At 34.0% G+C, this 15,247-nt stretch overlaps 1 protein-coding gene across 11 annotated transcripts in view; it reads left to right on the forward strand.

The window, feature by feature from the left end:
• Window positions 1-15,247, forward strand: part of CARF (calcium responsive transcription factor) — a 93,597-nt gene that overhangs the window by 52,827 nt on the left and 25,523 nt on the right. For 4 of the 11 annotated variants that reach the window (XM_036073918.2, XM_036073926.2, XM_036073925.2 and 1 more), the window contains 3 exons: window positions 3,494-3,624; window positions 4,027-4,399; window positions 9,028-9,860. In XM_036073918.2, coding sequence (XP_035929811.2) covers window positions 3,494-3,624; window positions 4,027-4,399; window positions 9,028-9,173 — 650 coding nt within the window. In that variant the 3' untranslated portion in view covers window positions 9,174-9,860. Of the gene's footprint in view, window positions 1-3,493; window positions 3,625-4,026; window positions 4,400-6,699; window positions 9,862-15,247 lie in introns of those variants that run through there. The other 7 variants (XR_013447326.1, XR_013447328.1, XR_013447327.1 and 4 more) reach the window with 5 other exon arrangements.

The following is a 15,247-nucleotide window of genomic DNA, read 5'->3' on the forward strand; positions in this document are numbered from 1 at the left end:
AGTTAGACATTCATTCTTTTATACTTACCTCTGCATTTAACATGGTATCCTTTTGTTTATATATCTGTATCTTTCATTATGATTTGAGCTACTCAGGGGCAAGGGTTATATTTTATTCAAATTAACATAACTAGTGCCTAGCATAATTCCTGCTACAAAGTTAACATCTAAATAAATGCTTTAGAATAAATTAATGAATAACTGTATACAGTACAATTATTTCTTTATTCTTTGGCTGTTTAACCTTTAAAAGTCACTGTGCATAGAGAATAACTTTCAAATTCTTTATCATTATTCATCTGTTCTGCACATATTTTACTCACTGTGATAAATGCTGGACATAAAAAAGAATAAGTTTCTTGCTTCATTGAATTTCAAATTTAGCAAGAGAAAAAGACACTAAGCACATATATTCTAATTACTGTTATGAATAGTGCCATAAAAGAGTTGTGCAAAATTGCATGAGAATAGTGACAGACATATAACTTAATCTAGGGAGTAGGGAACTAACATTTGAGAAAGTGGCTTTTAAACTGACAACTGAAGAATGGATAGGAATTTGTCAATCAAAAGGATACCATGTTTGAAAACTAAGCAAGAAAGAGCTTGTCATGTTCAAGGAACTTAAGAAAGTTGATATGGTTTTAAGCATAGACAATGCTTGGAGATAAAACTGGATATGCAAAATGGGCTTAGGAGGCCCTTAGAGCTGTCCAAATGAAAGGTGTGATAGTGGTTTAGTCTACAGTGAGTGGCATTTATACTAGAATTGGACAGATGGGGCGCCTGGGTGGCTCTGATGGTTAAATGTCTGTCTTCGGCTCAGGTCATGATCCCAGGGTCCTGGGATCAAGCCCCGCATCGTGCTCCCTGCTTGGCAGGGAACCTACTTCTCCTTCTCTCTCTCAACTGTTCCCCCTGCTTGTGCTTTCTCGCTCTCTCTGTCAAATAAATAAATAAAATCTTAAAAAAAAAAAAAAGTTGTTTTCAAAGGTTTTGGTTATTGATTGAATAGGTGTGGGAGGTAAAAGAATGGGAATGATCTGGGATGACTCCTGGGTTTCTTCCATGAGCAACTGACTGATAGTGGCATTTACTGAGGTAGGCAACACTGGTGTAAGAATAGGATTTGGTAATGGCAAGGGGAAAGAAAAAAGTTCATGAAATCAGGTTTGGAAAGCTTAGATACATATCAGAGCCATTTCAGTGGAGTGGATTGGGAATAAGCCACATTGGGATGGTTGAAGAGTGAATGATGAATGAAGACGTAGAGACAATGTGCTATGAGGGGAAAAAGGGTTGAGAGAAGGTATTTTCAGATAGGAGAGATCTGAAGAGAGAGATGAAGATGAAGGTATTTGATAGCTTTGATGATGGGAAGCTGAGGAAATTTCTGATAGTTTCTCTTTTCTCTTTAAGAGTGCTGAGAGTGAAAAAGATCTTAGGAAGTATGGCCAAGATTGGACAATTGATATCTTCTAAAATATAGAAACCTTGTGAGGTTGTCAGATACAGGTGAAAGTCCTGTTGAAGTTGATGATCATGAATTGGTATTAGTAGTAGCAGCAAGTTTCTCTTTCACTCGCATTCAGCTTCACATATATGGGCCATTTTCATTCAGTGTTAGGATTTTACCAGGGGTTGTAACAAAAGTACAAAGAAGCAAGGGAGGTTAGGGGATTTGCAAGAGTGACTGAAACTATAACCGTAGGATTCGACTAAGCTGGATAGGGAGAGAATTTTAATAAGAAAGAAGTCGATAGGGGTGCCTGGGTAGCTCAGATGGTTAAGCGTCTGCCTTCAGCTCAGGTCACGATCCCAGGGTCCTGGGATCGAGCCCCACATCAGGCTCCTGGCTCAGCAGGGAGCCTGCTTCTCCCTCTCCCTCTGCCTCTCCCCCTGCTTCTCCCCCTGCTCATGCTCTCTGTCTCTCTCTGTATCTCTGTGTCTCTAATGAATAAATAAAATCTTTAAAAAAAAAAAGTTGATATATCTGAAGAAAACTGAGGAATCAATGGACTGGAGGTTCACATGAGGTTGAATAATTGTAGTGAAGTACTTACGCAGAATCCCTGGAAAAATAAGAGGTTGTGATCAAAGAATGGGATGTTTGAATTAGAGATTTTTAGATGTAAAAGAGTCGAGGATATGACAGCAGTAGTGGGTGACTATAGCAGAGTGACGTACAAGGACAATTAGAAATGAAGAAGCCAAAAGGTGAAAGAGGTCAGGCAGAGAAAGACATATACCATGTGATTTCATTTATATGTGGAATCTGAAAACCAAAACAAATAAGCAAATGAAGAGCAGAAACAGACCCATAAATACAGAGAATAAACTGATGCTTCTCAGAGGGGAAGAGTGGTGGGAGATGGGCAAAATGGGTGAAGGGGAGTGGAAGATACAGGCTTCCAATCCTGGAATGAACAAGTCACAGGGATAAAAGGGAACATAGTCAGTGGTACTGTCATGGCATTGTATGGTGGCAGCTGGTAGCTACACTTGGGATGAGTATAGCACAACATACAAACTTGTGGAGTCCCTGTATCGTACACCTGAAACTAATTTAACAATGTGTGTCAACTATACTTTAATTAAAAAAAAAAACTAAAGAAGCCAAGAAATGTGAGAGTGCTGTTTAATCCTCTCAACAACGCTTTGAGGAAGATTCTCTTACTATCCTGATTTTACAGATGAAAAAACTGAAGTTTAAAAACCAAGTTAAGTAGCATGTTGAAGGTTACAGAGAAAAGCTAGCTAGTGCTTAAATTCATCCTTGTCTGACACCAGGGCCATTTTGAAAAATTACTTAGTTACAGTATGGAAGCAATAAACGGTTGTTGATAATTGGTTTTTGATTGACTTAAAGAGATGAATATATTTGGGTTAAAACATAGAAATTACATGAGAGGAACTATATTCCCTAAGAACAATTACTTTAGCAAATGAGATTTTAAGAAAACAGATTTTTACTCTTAGTCATTTATTCCAAAATGAGTTATTGAAAGAAATTTAATGCTGTTATTATTGAGGACCAGCTTTATGCCAGGCATTATCCTAAGCATTAGGGCTACCAAAGATGAATTGAGTTTGGTCTTTTTAATTGAGAGGTTCAATAGGTTTCACACATCCAGAGAAGTTTAGATGTAGTGCAGCATCATAGCATAGAAAATGGACTAGATTTGAGTTACAAATACATAATCTTTCAAGGAAAAAAATACTGTTTCCAACATCACATCCTAGATATACTGAATTAAAATTAATGGAGGTTGAACCTAGGAATTTATATTTTTAAAAACTTCCTGAGTGATTCTGATTCTACCAGTTCTGGAAATAGTGGACAAAATAACTTCTTAAAGTCCTTTTCAAACCTTTGAATTTATTTCCTATTCTAATTATGATAGTAAGTGTTGTAATAAAATACAGTGTCACATAGCATAGAAACCATAAACATTATTTTGTTTTGATAGCTGATTTTTTTTATATAACTTAGGAAATTCACCAGGGGAATCAATTAACACCAAAGTGGAAACAAATCAGACAACGGGTTCTTTGTCTCCAGAGCCAGCCCATTTGCTTTCTTCACTTTCCTCATTTCAACCAAAAATATTTACACAACTACAGGTAGGTATCCAGTGAAATAGACAAAATTGAAGCCCTTCCCTTTCTTCCTTAATCTCTCTTCTTCTTCTAGGGATTTTATAGAATTATTATAGAATTATGGTAATGATCACAGATGTTTTTTTTTTTTTTACAGATGTTTTTATTATTAATTTCCTGACTTTTTTGTATCTTGATATAAGATCATTTAAACAATACATTTTGAAAAAGTTGGAGTTGACTATGCATGCAATAAAGTTTAGTTGTACTACTTTTCCTTTGATTCTTGTTTCTGTCCTCGATATTTGTTAGTAATTATACACCTGTATTTTATTCCAATTATGTGTCAAAAGAATAATATATCCTATGAGAAAATTATACTTAGTAAATTTAAACATTTTGATGTGACTCTTTTTGGTTTAAAAGGGTTTGCAGTTGCAACCAAGATTCACTTCTCCTGATGGATCAACGGCTCCAATATCAGTAAATAACCACCCTTCCTCCAGTCCTTCAAGACTCCTGGATTCATTAGAAAGTACTGTAATGAGTAATAATTCTCTACTGCTTGGTCAAAGTCATAGTCTTCAAACAGATACATGCCTTACCCCAAACAGTAGCATTATTGCCTCTACCATGGGTAGCCTTCCGGGACCAGATCAAAATCTGGCTGCAATGGACCAGCTGGTGGAAGTTGGAGATGTTGAGGATACAGAGAATATGGAAGGAAGTGTTCATCGGATTCTGCTGGGAAATGTGCAGACCATCCCAATACAGATTATAGATAGCCACCCAGCTATTAGTAAGTTAAAAGCAACTTGTGATTTTATTTTTTTAGCCTTTATGGACTATCATTACTGTTACACTACAGAAAAAAAACAATCATTTCTACTCAGGGGTTTATAAAATATAAATAAATAAAGTAAAATTACTAGAAAAAGGGAGAAATATCAAGAGCATAATAACTTTTAAACTTTTTTATTTTTTCTTCTCCATCAAAATTATTCATTCCCTAATTACCTCAGTTTACATAGAAAATCTATGGTGATATGAAATCAGAGAGTCATTTTAGAATGCACGAAAAAAATGAGAAACTTTTTTTTTTAAGATTATGTATTTATTTATTTATTAGAAAGAGGGCATGAACGGGGGGAGGAGCAGAGGGAAAGGAAGAAGTAGACTCCCCACTGAGCAGGGAGCCCGAAGTGGGGCTTGATCCCAGGACCCTGAAATCATGACCTGAGCTGAAAGCAGATGCTTAACTGACTGAGCCACCCAGGTGCCCCATAAAATGAGAAACTTTAAAAGGAAAACATTTAGTGTAAATGTTACTATGGAAAAAGTGTTACAAGGAAAAATGGAATGAAGTAGGCAGATATAAATGTTAAAGATTTTGAGATATAAACTTAGATGTTGAGTTCTATGGAAATTGAAAGGGAATTAGTTAAGCCTTGGGGACTTGGGTTTAATCCAAGACCTTGTTATCTTCACTTTGTAACAAACCCAGTCAACCTAGTGATAAATTCTAACTGCTACTTAATGTATGTCGCTCCCTTCCACATAGAATGTTTCGGATTGGGCACTTTTGTGCAGAAAGATTTGCAGTTTGCTTTGAAGAACAAAAATCTTCATAGAAATTATCCTTAGAACATACAAAGTATTTACCCTCCATTCTTAGTCATCATTCTTCTGGGTAAGGAAAAGTGTAAGGTAGTTCCTTCCAGAAAGGAATCATTATCTTTTAAATTTATTGGAAGTGTTACTTTTAAGAAAATTTATCCAGAGAGCTGTGGCAGTTGTCACTACTGAATAAGTTTAGTAGAAAAGAGAGAAAAGGAATATATGTGAATTAATCCTCAGAACTTCATGAAATAGTTGATGGTGTGCCCATTCTACAGATAGGTAAATCAAGGCTCAGGGAGGTTAAGAGATTACCTAAAAGTGATAGAGCAGGGATTTAAACCCAGATCTATCTGCCTCCAAAGTTCTTTCCATTCTAACATGCTTCCTCCCTCTATGTTGTACCAAGGTATTTCTGGGAGCTCTAATTCAGATTGTTTTAAAGGAGACCCTCTTTGTATCTGAACTTGCATGATTTATCAAGTTAGATCATGATCTGAGGGACTACTTTACCTGAATATGAATTCTCAGGGTCACTCAAATCCATCTTCTACTGGTTTTCTTTATGGTGTGGGCTAAACTCCTAATATACCCATATGTGACAAGCATTAGGGGTATTCAACATACTTTCCTGAGTAAATATTGGTCCCCTTAATCTTGGTTCCCTATAGCAACTGAAAAACTGATATCCCTGAGAAAGAGAAAGATTTTATCTTAGACATCCCACCTGCCAATTCAAGATAGTGTTGCTGGTATCCTGCAATCAGATTAATTTGGTCATAAGTACTTTAAAATCAGAATAGTAAGTGCATTGTACAGTGTTTCAAATAAGCAAACATACAGCTTGTAGAGCTAAGTCAGAACTATCCTTTAAGATGTGGCATATTTTTTTCTAAAGTACTTATGTAGTTGAGTTTCTTTAGGGAGGGAATATTTTCCTTATATATGGCCACATATGGAAACCATATGGGATTGGTAACAAATTTGTAAATTTGTAATACATATACCTACTGTTTGCAAAACATCATTTTCAAATAATAGACTTCCTGACTTTTATTTACACATATTTTTAAAGGCAGTTAAGTTTAAATATGAGATAGTCCTCATAATTTTATCAAATTATGGACTGCTTTTTTGTCAAAGTATCTGTAGAGGAGAATAACTATGGTTTTCTTAGTCTCTTCTTGTTTTTATTACCAGAAACATACTGAAGGAATTTTTTTTTAACTTCTCAACATTTAATTTTTTATTATTTTTCTTTTTCTTTCCTTTTTTTATTGAAGTTTAGTTGACACACAATGTTTCATTAGCTTCAGGTGTACACATCCTGAGAGAATTTATTATGAATGACTATTAAGATGTCAGAAATACTGAGTTCTCAAATACACTGTTTTTTGCTTCTAAATTCATATAATTATTAAGATTCCAGTGTTATAAGTTACATTAACCTTTAGGGTTTTTCTTTTATGTTTGGTTTTAAAGTTGAAGAAAATCCAGAAGGTACCATTTCTGTGAGCCAAGTTAAGCAAGAACCCAAAGAACCAGCATTGTCTATGGAAGCAAAAAAAAATTTGGACTGTAAGAAATTATCTGCCACATAAATTATTGAAGCTTTTCAGAATTTACAACTTGGGTAACTTCTGATGTCATAAAAAAGAAGGTGAATATTGTCAAAGTGCAGCAATGTGATAAATGGACTGAAGACTAGTTCAATGAGCAACTTTGATTTAAAACTGATATGTTTGTTGCCAAGTCCATATTTTTGGAAGCTATTTTACTGCTCTCATTTTGTATAATTCTTATGCTTTTTGATTATCTGATAAGGCCAGTATTTCAAAAGATCATCTGAATTTATTCATGACAATATAGTCTGAACACAAATAGTTACCTAACTCATCCCTTGGAAATATCCAATTTGGGTTCTGAAAAGACAAAAACAACAACAAAAAATAGTGTGTGAGTGTGTGTGTGTGACTGTATGTGTGTGTGTGACTGTATGTATGTGTGTTGACTTTTTTAAAAGTTATAAAAGAACTTATTTCCTCTTTAAAGTTGTGAAGAAATTCTTTACATTAGCAGACAGGTGAGAGATTATTTGTAGTCTGTCGCATTAGGAAAGATAAAACAGTAGTAGATTTGAATCATAACATGAAGCCCAGCATTCACATCTGTGGAAACTGTAGTTGCAATTTGGCTTCTTCCATTATAGTTTTTTATACCTGAAACTACAAACCAATAGCATACTAATGGTCATCTAATAGAAATTTAAAGTGTCTTGGTAAGTACTCAGAATTTTAATTTGAATTAATCAGATAAGCAACAGAAATAAATGTATATTGCATGGGTTTATATAGTATTGTAGGTAAAGCACTACTTATGGATAGGAAAATGTAGAAATTGAGAGAATTCAGAAAGAATAATAGACTTCCCCTGGTGTTTACAGATGGTTTGGGGGACTTTTTGATATCAGCAGAGGATTTTTTTTTTCCTATTTTGTATTGAAGATTCAGCTCTGGATGGAAAAGAATTTGAGTTGTATTTATTTTTCTATGCCAGAGTTCTTACTGAATTGGTGGTATTAGAATTTATAGTATTTCAAGGTAAGTATTTGTAGTTAAAAAATTAGTTCATATTTAAAACTTTAAAACAACTATGTGTACATATGTTTGCTTGTTGAGTAAGTATATTTACTCCAAATACTGAATAGGTACTAATCACTATATTCATTGTAAGCCTCTGTTTTCTGGAAGGTTGGTAAACTAGAAATGTCAATTATAAATGGTCAAGAAATCAACGTAAAGGCTTTTTTCACCCCAGGAACCATGTGTGGGTATATTTAAAATTTTATTTTAAAGTAATAAGGATTTCAAATGGATATTAATGTTTAATATTCAACGCATATGAAATATATGAAATTTAACCTTAATATTTTACATGAATATGAGTCATTTTTGGCTTTTCTAAGTCCAGTCTCCCATTCTTAATTCACTTTGTTGCAGGTACACAGCATGTATCTAAGTATAAAGCATTGTTATATTAGAAGTCAGTGGAACTCTAGTAAAAAGACCTTGCTCTTTAGATTTATACCCTATTTAATATAAAATGTATTATTTATACCCCTATTAATACAAAGTTAATATTCAATTACATATATGCTTTTTAGTTAGAATGGCTAACTATTCTAAGATTTGAAAATATTTGATGTCAGCATTTTCACACAAGCTGCCAAATCTGATTATGTTACTCTAAGTTAAACACAGCTCTTAGTTACCTCAAACCCAGATTTCTCTTAGTCTGTGTGTACTTAAAGGGTATAAGTCTAAATTTATAGTTTAGTATTACATTTTAGGTAATATTCTTTTCATTTGTTATTTCTAATTTTTATGGAAATTGTTTTCAAGATTTTAAGTAATCTTCACTTTTCATTAATGGCAATAGCTTATTAAATATTTTACCAATTGAACTATATTCCTTTGGAGACATTCTTTTCTTTTTTGATGTTGAGTTGTTAAGGAGAAATGCTTGTTAAGATACAAACTCTAGTGAGTTACCTAGGATGTAACTAGATGTTAGAGGATTCAGACTTTGGCACTTGATCAAGAACAAAACATAGTTAAAAAATATTTCTCTCACTTCATTCTATGTGAATGTCTCTTTCTGGTACTGATTTTTGGTTTTGTTTTTTGTTTTTATTTTTGTTTTTTATGAGGACAGAAAGTCACAGTGCATCCTCACAAACAAAAAGCAAAATTAAAAAAGAGCATTGAAGGAAGGTTTAAGTCCCTAATTGTATACTCTTTTGGTTTTTAGGTAGAAACTGGAACTATCAATATTTTCATGTAAGTATTTCAATGAGTAGCTCTTTAAAAATAGTTTCTAAATTTTTAAAAATTCATTTGTCCTCTAAATGCATGTTCAGTCACAATATACCAGTATTGTATTTTAAAGGTGCTTAGCATCGCTTTTTAAAAAGTATGTTTACATATTTTAAATATTCAGTTATTTTTTAAATGCACAGGGTATTAAATACAAGTGCATAAAATTTTCAGTATCTGTATTTGGCATTCTCCTAACAGCTCTACAGCAAACTTTGACATGTGCTCTTTTGTGTCATGTATTACAAGGTGTAATATCTGTAGTAGTGAGTTGGACATTCAAAATAAGCCGTTAGAAATTCATAATTACAGCTGAGCTTTTTTCATCATTGTGGTTTTCATGTTCCAAAGCCGCCCAGTGAATTTTATATATACTACAGTGAATTAAAGATAAACACCATCATGGTGGGCTTTTTCCTCAATATTGATTTTCTCCATAAGCAGTTAACATGCTTAAAAGAAAAAGCTTTTTATACAAAGTACCTTATCTTATCCAAGGTAAATGTTTTCTAAAAGTCACAAAATGATAGAAAACAGACTTTAGAAGCTGGTCCTGCTTCTGAGTTTCTGATTTTGAGGCCCACCAGCTTGTGTTTCATTTTTACATCCTGTCAAAATACATACTTAATCATGTGAGTATGTGAAAGATGTCATTTAATTTGTACCAGGTTTTTTAAAAAGTTTTAAAATGTGTGTATATATATATATTGTAACTAATGTATAGTGTCCTTGTTATAATGTAATTTTTTTCATTAAAAATCCTATGTTATTTTTTTCTTAAACTTGTTAGTTTTCTTTTTATACTTTTTCTGGGGATAGTGGTAGTTTTGTTCATCTTAAAGATGTTGAATAAACACTTTAATTACATGAGAACTTAGGCTAGAAATTTATGTTCAATTTGGGACCTGGAAGTTTTACAGCATAACTACCAGTAACTCCTGTTATCATTACATTTAGGGACATATATGCATTTAGTACTCTCAGCTCAGCCAACCATCAACATTTTAAAACAATGCAGGTAATAAGGTATTAGTAATTTTTTTTCTCACATCTTGGCATTGTGATATCTTTAAGTACAGCTTTTTATTTTTTTGGCATAATGAAAGAAGTATGTGGGTTTTTTTAAAAGAGGAGGGATCATCAGTGTTTTTCCTCTTGGGTTTTTTTTTTTTCCCTTTATTCCACCTTGCCTGTTTTATAGGACCATAGAACATCTTACTCTCTCCAGAAGGGGTACTGTATTAACTATTCCCCATCAGTTGATTTAGCTTTAGACATCTTAAATGGTGTATTACTTTGGTATCTAAATATCTGTAATTCTACTTAATTAACCTAGTTGTAATGGCAAAGCCTTAGTGTACTTTTGCCACATACACATTAACTATGAAAACTATTGTTAAATAATACAAATATTCATTGCTGATTGAATTCTTAAAACTTCAGGAATAAAATCAGAATCTTAAAAAAACTCACTAATGGATTCTAAATTTGATTCATGAGAAAAATAAATAAATTGTATGGTTAATATTGAAAACCTTTGAAAATGTGATATGGGTATAATTGTGCAGAGGAAATGTTGTTTAAGGGTAAAACTTGCAATTAGTAAATAAGTCCTGGAATTCTAAGGTACGGCATAGTAATTATAGTCAATAATACTGCATTATAAAATTCAAAGTTGCTCAGAGACTACATCTAAAAGGAAAGAATGAGGGAGGTAATAAAAAAGGGAAAGAATAATTGTGTGGCATGATAGTGGTTATTAGCTAACTCTCTGGTGGTAATCATATTGCAAAATATAAATTACTAAATCAACACATTGTATACCTTAAATTTAATGTTATGTGTCAGTCATATCTCAGTTAGAAAAAAAAAAAAAGAATTCTGAAACCAGAGGACAGAGGGGGAGTCAGATATTGGCAGTTTCTAAAAATATTTTTATTGAGGTATAATTGACATAAAATAAATTGCACATATTTAAAGTGCACAATTTAGTAAGTTTTGATATATGTATATATCTATGAAACTATCACCACAATCAAGATAATGAACATATCCATCACCTCCAAAGATCCTAGTGCCTCTTTGTAATCCATCCCTTCTTCCTGCCTCCCATCCCTACCTCACCATCCCCAAACTACTGATTTGCTTTCTGTCACTAGAGATCAATTTTGTCTACAATTTTATAAAAATTATATAGTATAAACATTTCTTTTTCTGACTTTTGTCACTCAGCATAGTTATTTTCAGATTCATCTATGTCAGAGTATATGAATAGTCCATTCCTTTTTACTGCTGAGTAGTATTACATTGTATGGATATACCATAATTTGTTTATCCATTCACCTGTTGATGGACAGCTGGGTTGTTTACAGTTCTTGGCTATTACAAATAAAGCTGCTATGAACATTTGTATAAAAGTCTTTGTATGAATATATGCTTTCATTGCTCTTAAGTAAATAGTGGAATGGCTGGGTCATATGGTAGGTATATATTTAACATTTTAGGAAACTCAAGTGATTGTTTCCAAAGTGGTCATACCATCTTACATTCCTGTCAGCCATATATGAGAGTTCCAACACTTGGTATGGACAGGCTTTTATATTGTAGGCATTGTAACAGGTGTGTAGTAGTATCGCATTGTGGTTTTAATTTCCATTTCTATAGTGACCAGTGCTGTTGAACATCTTTTCATGTGTTATGTACCGTCTGTATATCTTCTTTAGTGGAGTGTCTGTTTGAATCTTTACCTCATTTTTAAATGGAATTGTTGTTTTCTTATTATAGAGGTTTAGAAAGTATATTCTAGATACAAATCTATTTTTTTAAAGATTTTATTTATTTATTTGACAGAGAGGAGCACAGCAGGGGGAGAGGGAGAAGCAGGCTCCCCGCTGAGCAGGGAGCCCGATGCGGGGCTCGATCCCAGGACCCTGGGATCATGACCTGAGCTGAAGGCAGCCACTTAAGACTGAGACACTCAGGCACCCCCAAGTCCATTTTTTAGAAATGTTATTGACAAGTATTTTCACCTGATCTATAGCTTATCTTTTCACTTTCTTAACATAATCTTTCAAAGAACAGTTCTTTTTTTTTTTTTTTAAGATTTTATTTATTTATTAGAAAGAGAGAACACACAAGCAGGCGGAGGGAGAGGGAGAGGCAGGCTCCCTGGCTGAGCAGAGAGCTCGATGTGAGGCTCCATCCCGGGACCCCGGGATCATGACCTGAGCCGAAGGCAGATGCTTAACCAACTGAGCCACCCAGGCACCCCTCAAAGAGCAGTTCTTAATTGTGATTAAGTCCAGTGTATCTTTTTTTTCCTTTGTGGATCATGCTTTTGTGTAAGAGATCTAAGAGATCTTTGCCTAGCCCAAGGTTAGATTTTCTCCAGGTTTTCTTCTCAGAAGTTTTATAACTCTGAGTTTACATTTAGGTGTATGATCTATTTTGAGTTAATTTTTATATACATGGTACACAACCCTTTTTGCTTATGAATACCCAATTGTTTCAGTACCATCTTATGAAAAGACTATTTCTTTTTTTTTTTTTTAGATTTTGTTTATTTATTAGAGAGAGAGAGACAGCGAGAGAGGGAACACAAACAGGGGGAGTGGGAGAAGGAGAAGCAGGCTTCCCATGGAGCAGGGAGCCCGATGTGGGGCTTGATCCCAGGACCCTGGGATCATGACCTGAGCTGAAAGCAGACGCTTAACGACTGAGCCACCCAGGCACCCCAAGACTGTATTTCTTTATTGAATTAAATTTATACCCTTGATGAAAAATTCATTAATCACATGTATTTGGGTGACTTTCTGGACTCTCTTCTTTTTCACTGATAGATTGTCTATCTCAGTGGTCTCAAGCAGGACAATTTTGCCTCTAGGGGACATTGCACAAAGTCTGGAGATAGTTTTAATAGTCATAGCTAGGGAGATACTACTCGTTTCTGATAGATAGAAGTCAGAGCTTCTGCTCAATATCATACAATGCATAGGACAGTGCCCACAACAAAGAATTATCTGACTCAAAATGTCTGTAGTACCAAGATTGAGAAACTCTGGTCCATACTGATGCCAGTACCACGTTGTCGTGATTACTATAGCTTTATGGTAAGTCTTGAAGTCAGGTAATACAGTCTTTGAAACTTATTCTTCCTTTCAAATTTCTTTTGTCTATTCTAAGTTCTTTGTTTTTCCATGTGAATTTTAGAATCACCTTGTCAATTTCTTTTTTTGAAAATGCCTGCTGGGATTTTGACTGGGATTATATAGAATATATAGATCAATTTGGGGATAATTGAAATCTTAATATTGACACTTTATTTTTTCCTCTGCAATGTCTTAGAGTTTTCAGTGTATAGGTCTCACATATCTTGTCAGATTTATCACTGAGAACTTCTAAATGGCATTGTTTTTTAATTTCAGTTTCTTATTTTTTGCATTAATATGGATATACAATTGATTTGTTATATGGATCTTATATCTTGCAACCTTGTTAAACTCACCTATTCTCATAGCTTTTTGATACATTCTATTGGATTTTCTACATAGACAATTATGCTGTTTTACATCTTTTCCAATCTGGATGCCATGTATTTCTTTTTCACAGCTGTTACACTGACTAAAACCTAAACTACAGTTTTGATTAGAACTCGTTAGACTGGCCATCCTTGCCTTGTTTCTGATCTTAGGGGAAAAGCATTTAGTCTTTTCACTATTACGAGGTTAACCATAGTTTTTTCATATGTCCTTTATCAATTGAATGAGAGTCATCCTGTTATTAGCATGCTGAGAATTTTTGTTAGGAATGGATATTTGATTTTGTCAAGTGCTTTTTCTGCATAGATTGAGATGATCATTTGGTTTTTCTTTTTTTAGTCTCAACAATGTGATAAAAGACTTTGACTGAATTTCAAAGGGTAAAACAGTCTTGCATCCTTACATTCCTGGAATAAATCATACTTGTTCATCAGGATGCATTATGCTGTTTTATATATTGTTGGGTTTCAGTTGCATTTAATGTTACTATTGATATGGTTGTGTTTGAGTCTTCCTTTCCATCTTGCTATTTGTTCCATCTGTACTTTGTTCCTTTTTCTGCCTTTTGGTGCAATTGCCCTTTTTTTATGATTCAACTTTACCTCCTTTATTGACTTATTAGCTGTAACTCTTGTTATTTTAATGATTGCTTTAATGTTTATATGGTACTATCCCAGGCTGCCTTCAAATACTATTCCATCATTTCACATATAGTATAAGAATCTTACAATAATATACTTGTTTTTCCCCTTCTTTGTGCTATTGTGGTCACACATTTATTTCTATATATCTTATAACCTAACAGTACATTGTTACTATTTACACTTTAAAGAATCCATTATCTTGTATATATTATTTTTATATATTTTCCTGCTTTTTTGCATTTCTGGTAACTTGATTGGATGTCAGATATAACTTTTACCTTTTTGGGTGCTGGATATTTTTGTATTCCTGTAAATATTCTTGAGTTTTGTTGTAGGATACAGTTAACTTTCTTGGAAACAATTTGTTTCTTTAATGTCTTGCTTTCAAGCTTTATTAGGTAGGACCAGAGCAGCATTTAATCTAGTGTTAATTTTGTCTCACTGTTGAAGCAAATCCCCTCTGAGTACTCTATACTGCTTTTGAATCAATGAGGTTTTCTACTCTGGCTGGTGGGAATAGGCACTCTTTTGGACCCTGCGAGCCTCAGAGGGTTGTTCTCCCCCTAGTCTCAAGTAATTTTCTTATACTCATGCATTGATCATTAAATACTCTGTTGAATGTTAGACAGTGATCTTCCGCAGATCTCCGGAGTTTTCTGTGTAGCTCTCTCTTCTCCAGTACTTTATCCTACAACTCTAGTTGCTTTGGCCTTCCTCGATTCCAAGTTTCGTCTCTTCCACTCTGAAGGCTCTGCCTAGTTTCCCACTCCGTGTGCCACAGCCTGGAAGCTCTTCAGACGCAATCTTGGATGACATAGGCCTCCTCTCACTTGTTTTCCATCTCTCAGCGATCACTGTCCTCTCTTGCATGATGTCCAATGTTTTGAGAATCATTGTTTCATATATTTTATTCAGTTATATGGTTGTTTCAGCCAGGAGGGTAAATCTGGTCACTTGTACTCCATCCTGACTA

This window comes from Halichoerus grypus, chromosome 4, assembly GCF_964656455.1.
Source record: "Halichoerus grypus chromosome 4, mHalGry1.hap1.1, whole genome shotgun sequence".
NCBI classification, from domain to species: domain Eukaryota; kingdom Metazoa; phylum Chordata; class Mammalia; order Carnivora; family Phocidae; genus Halichoerus; species Halichoerus grypus.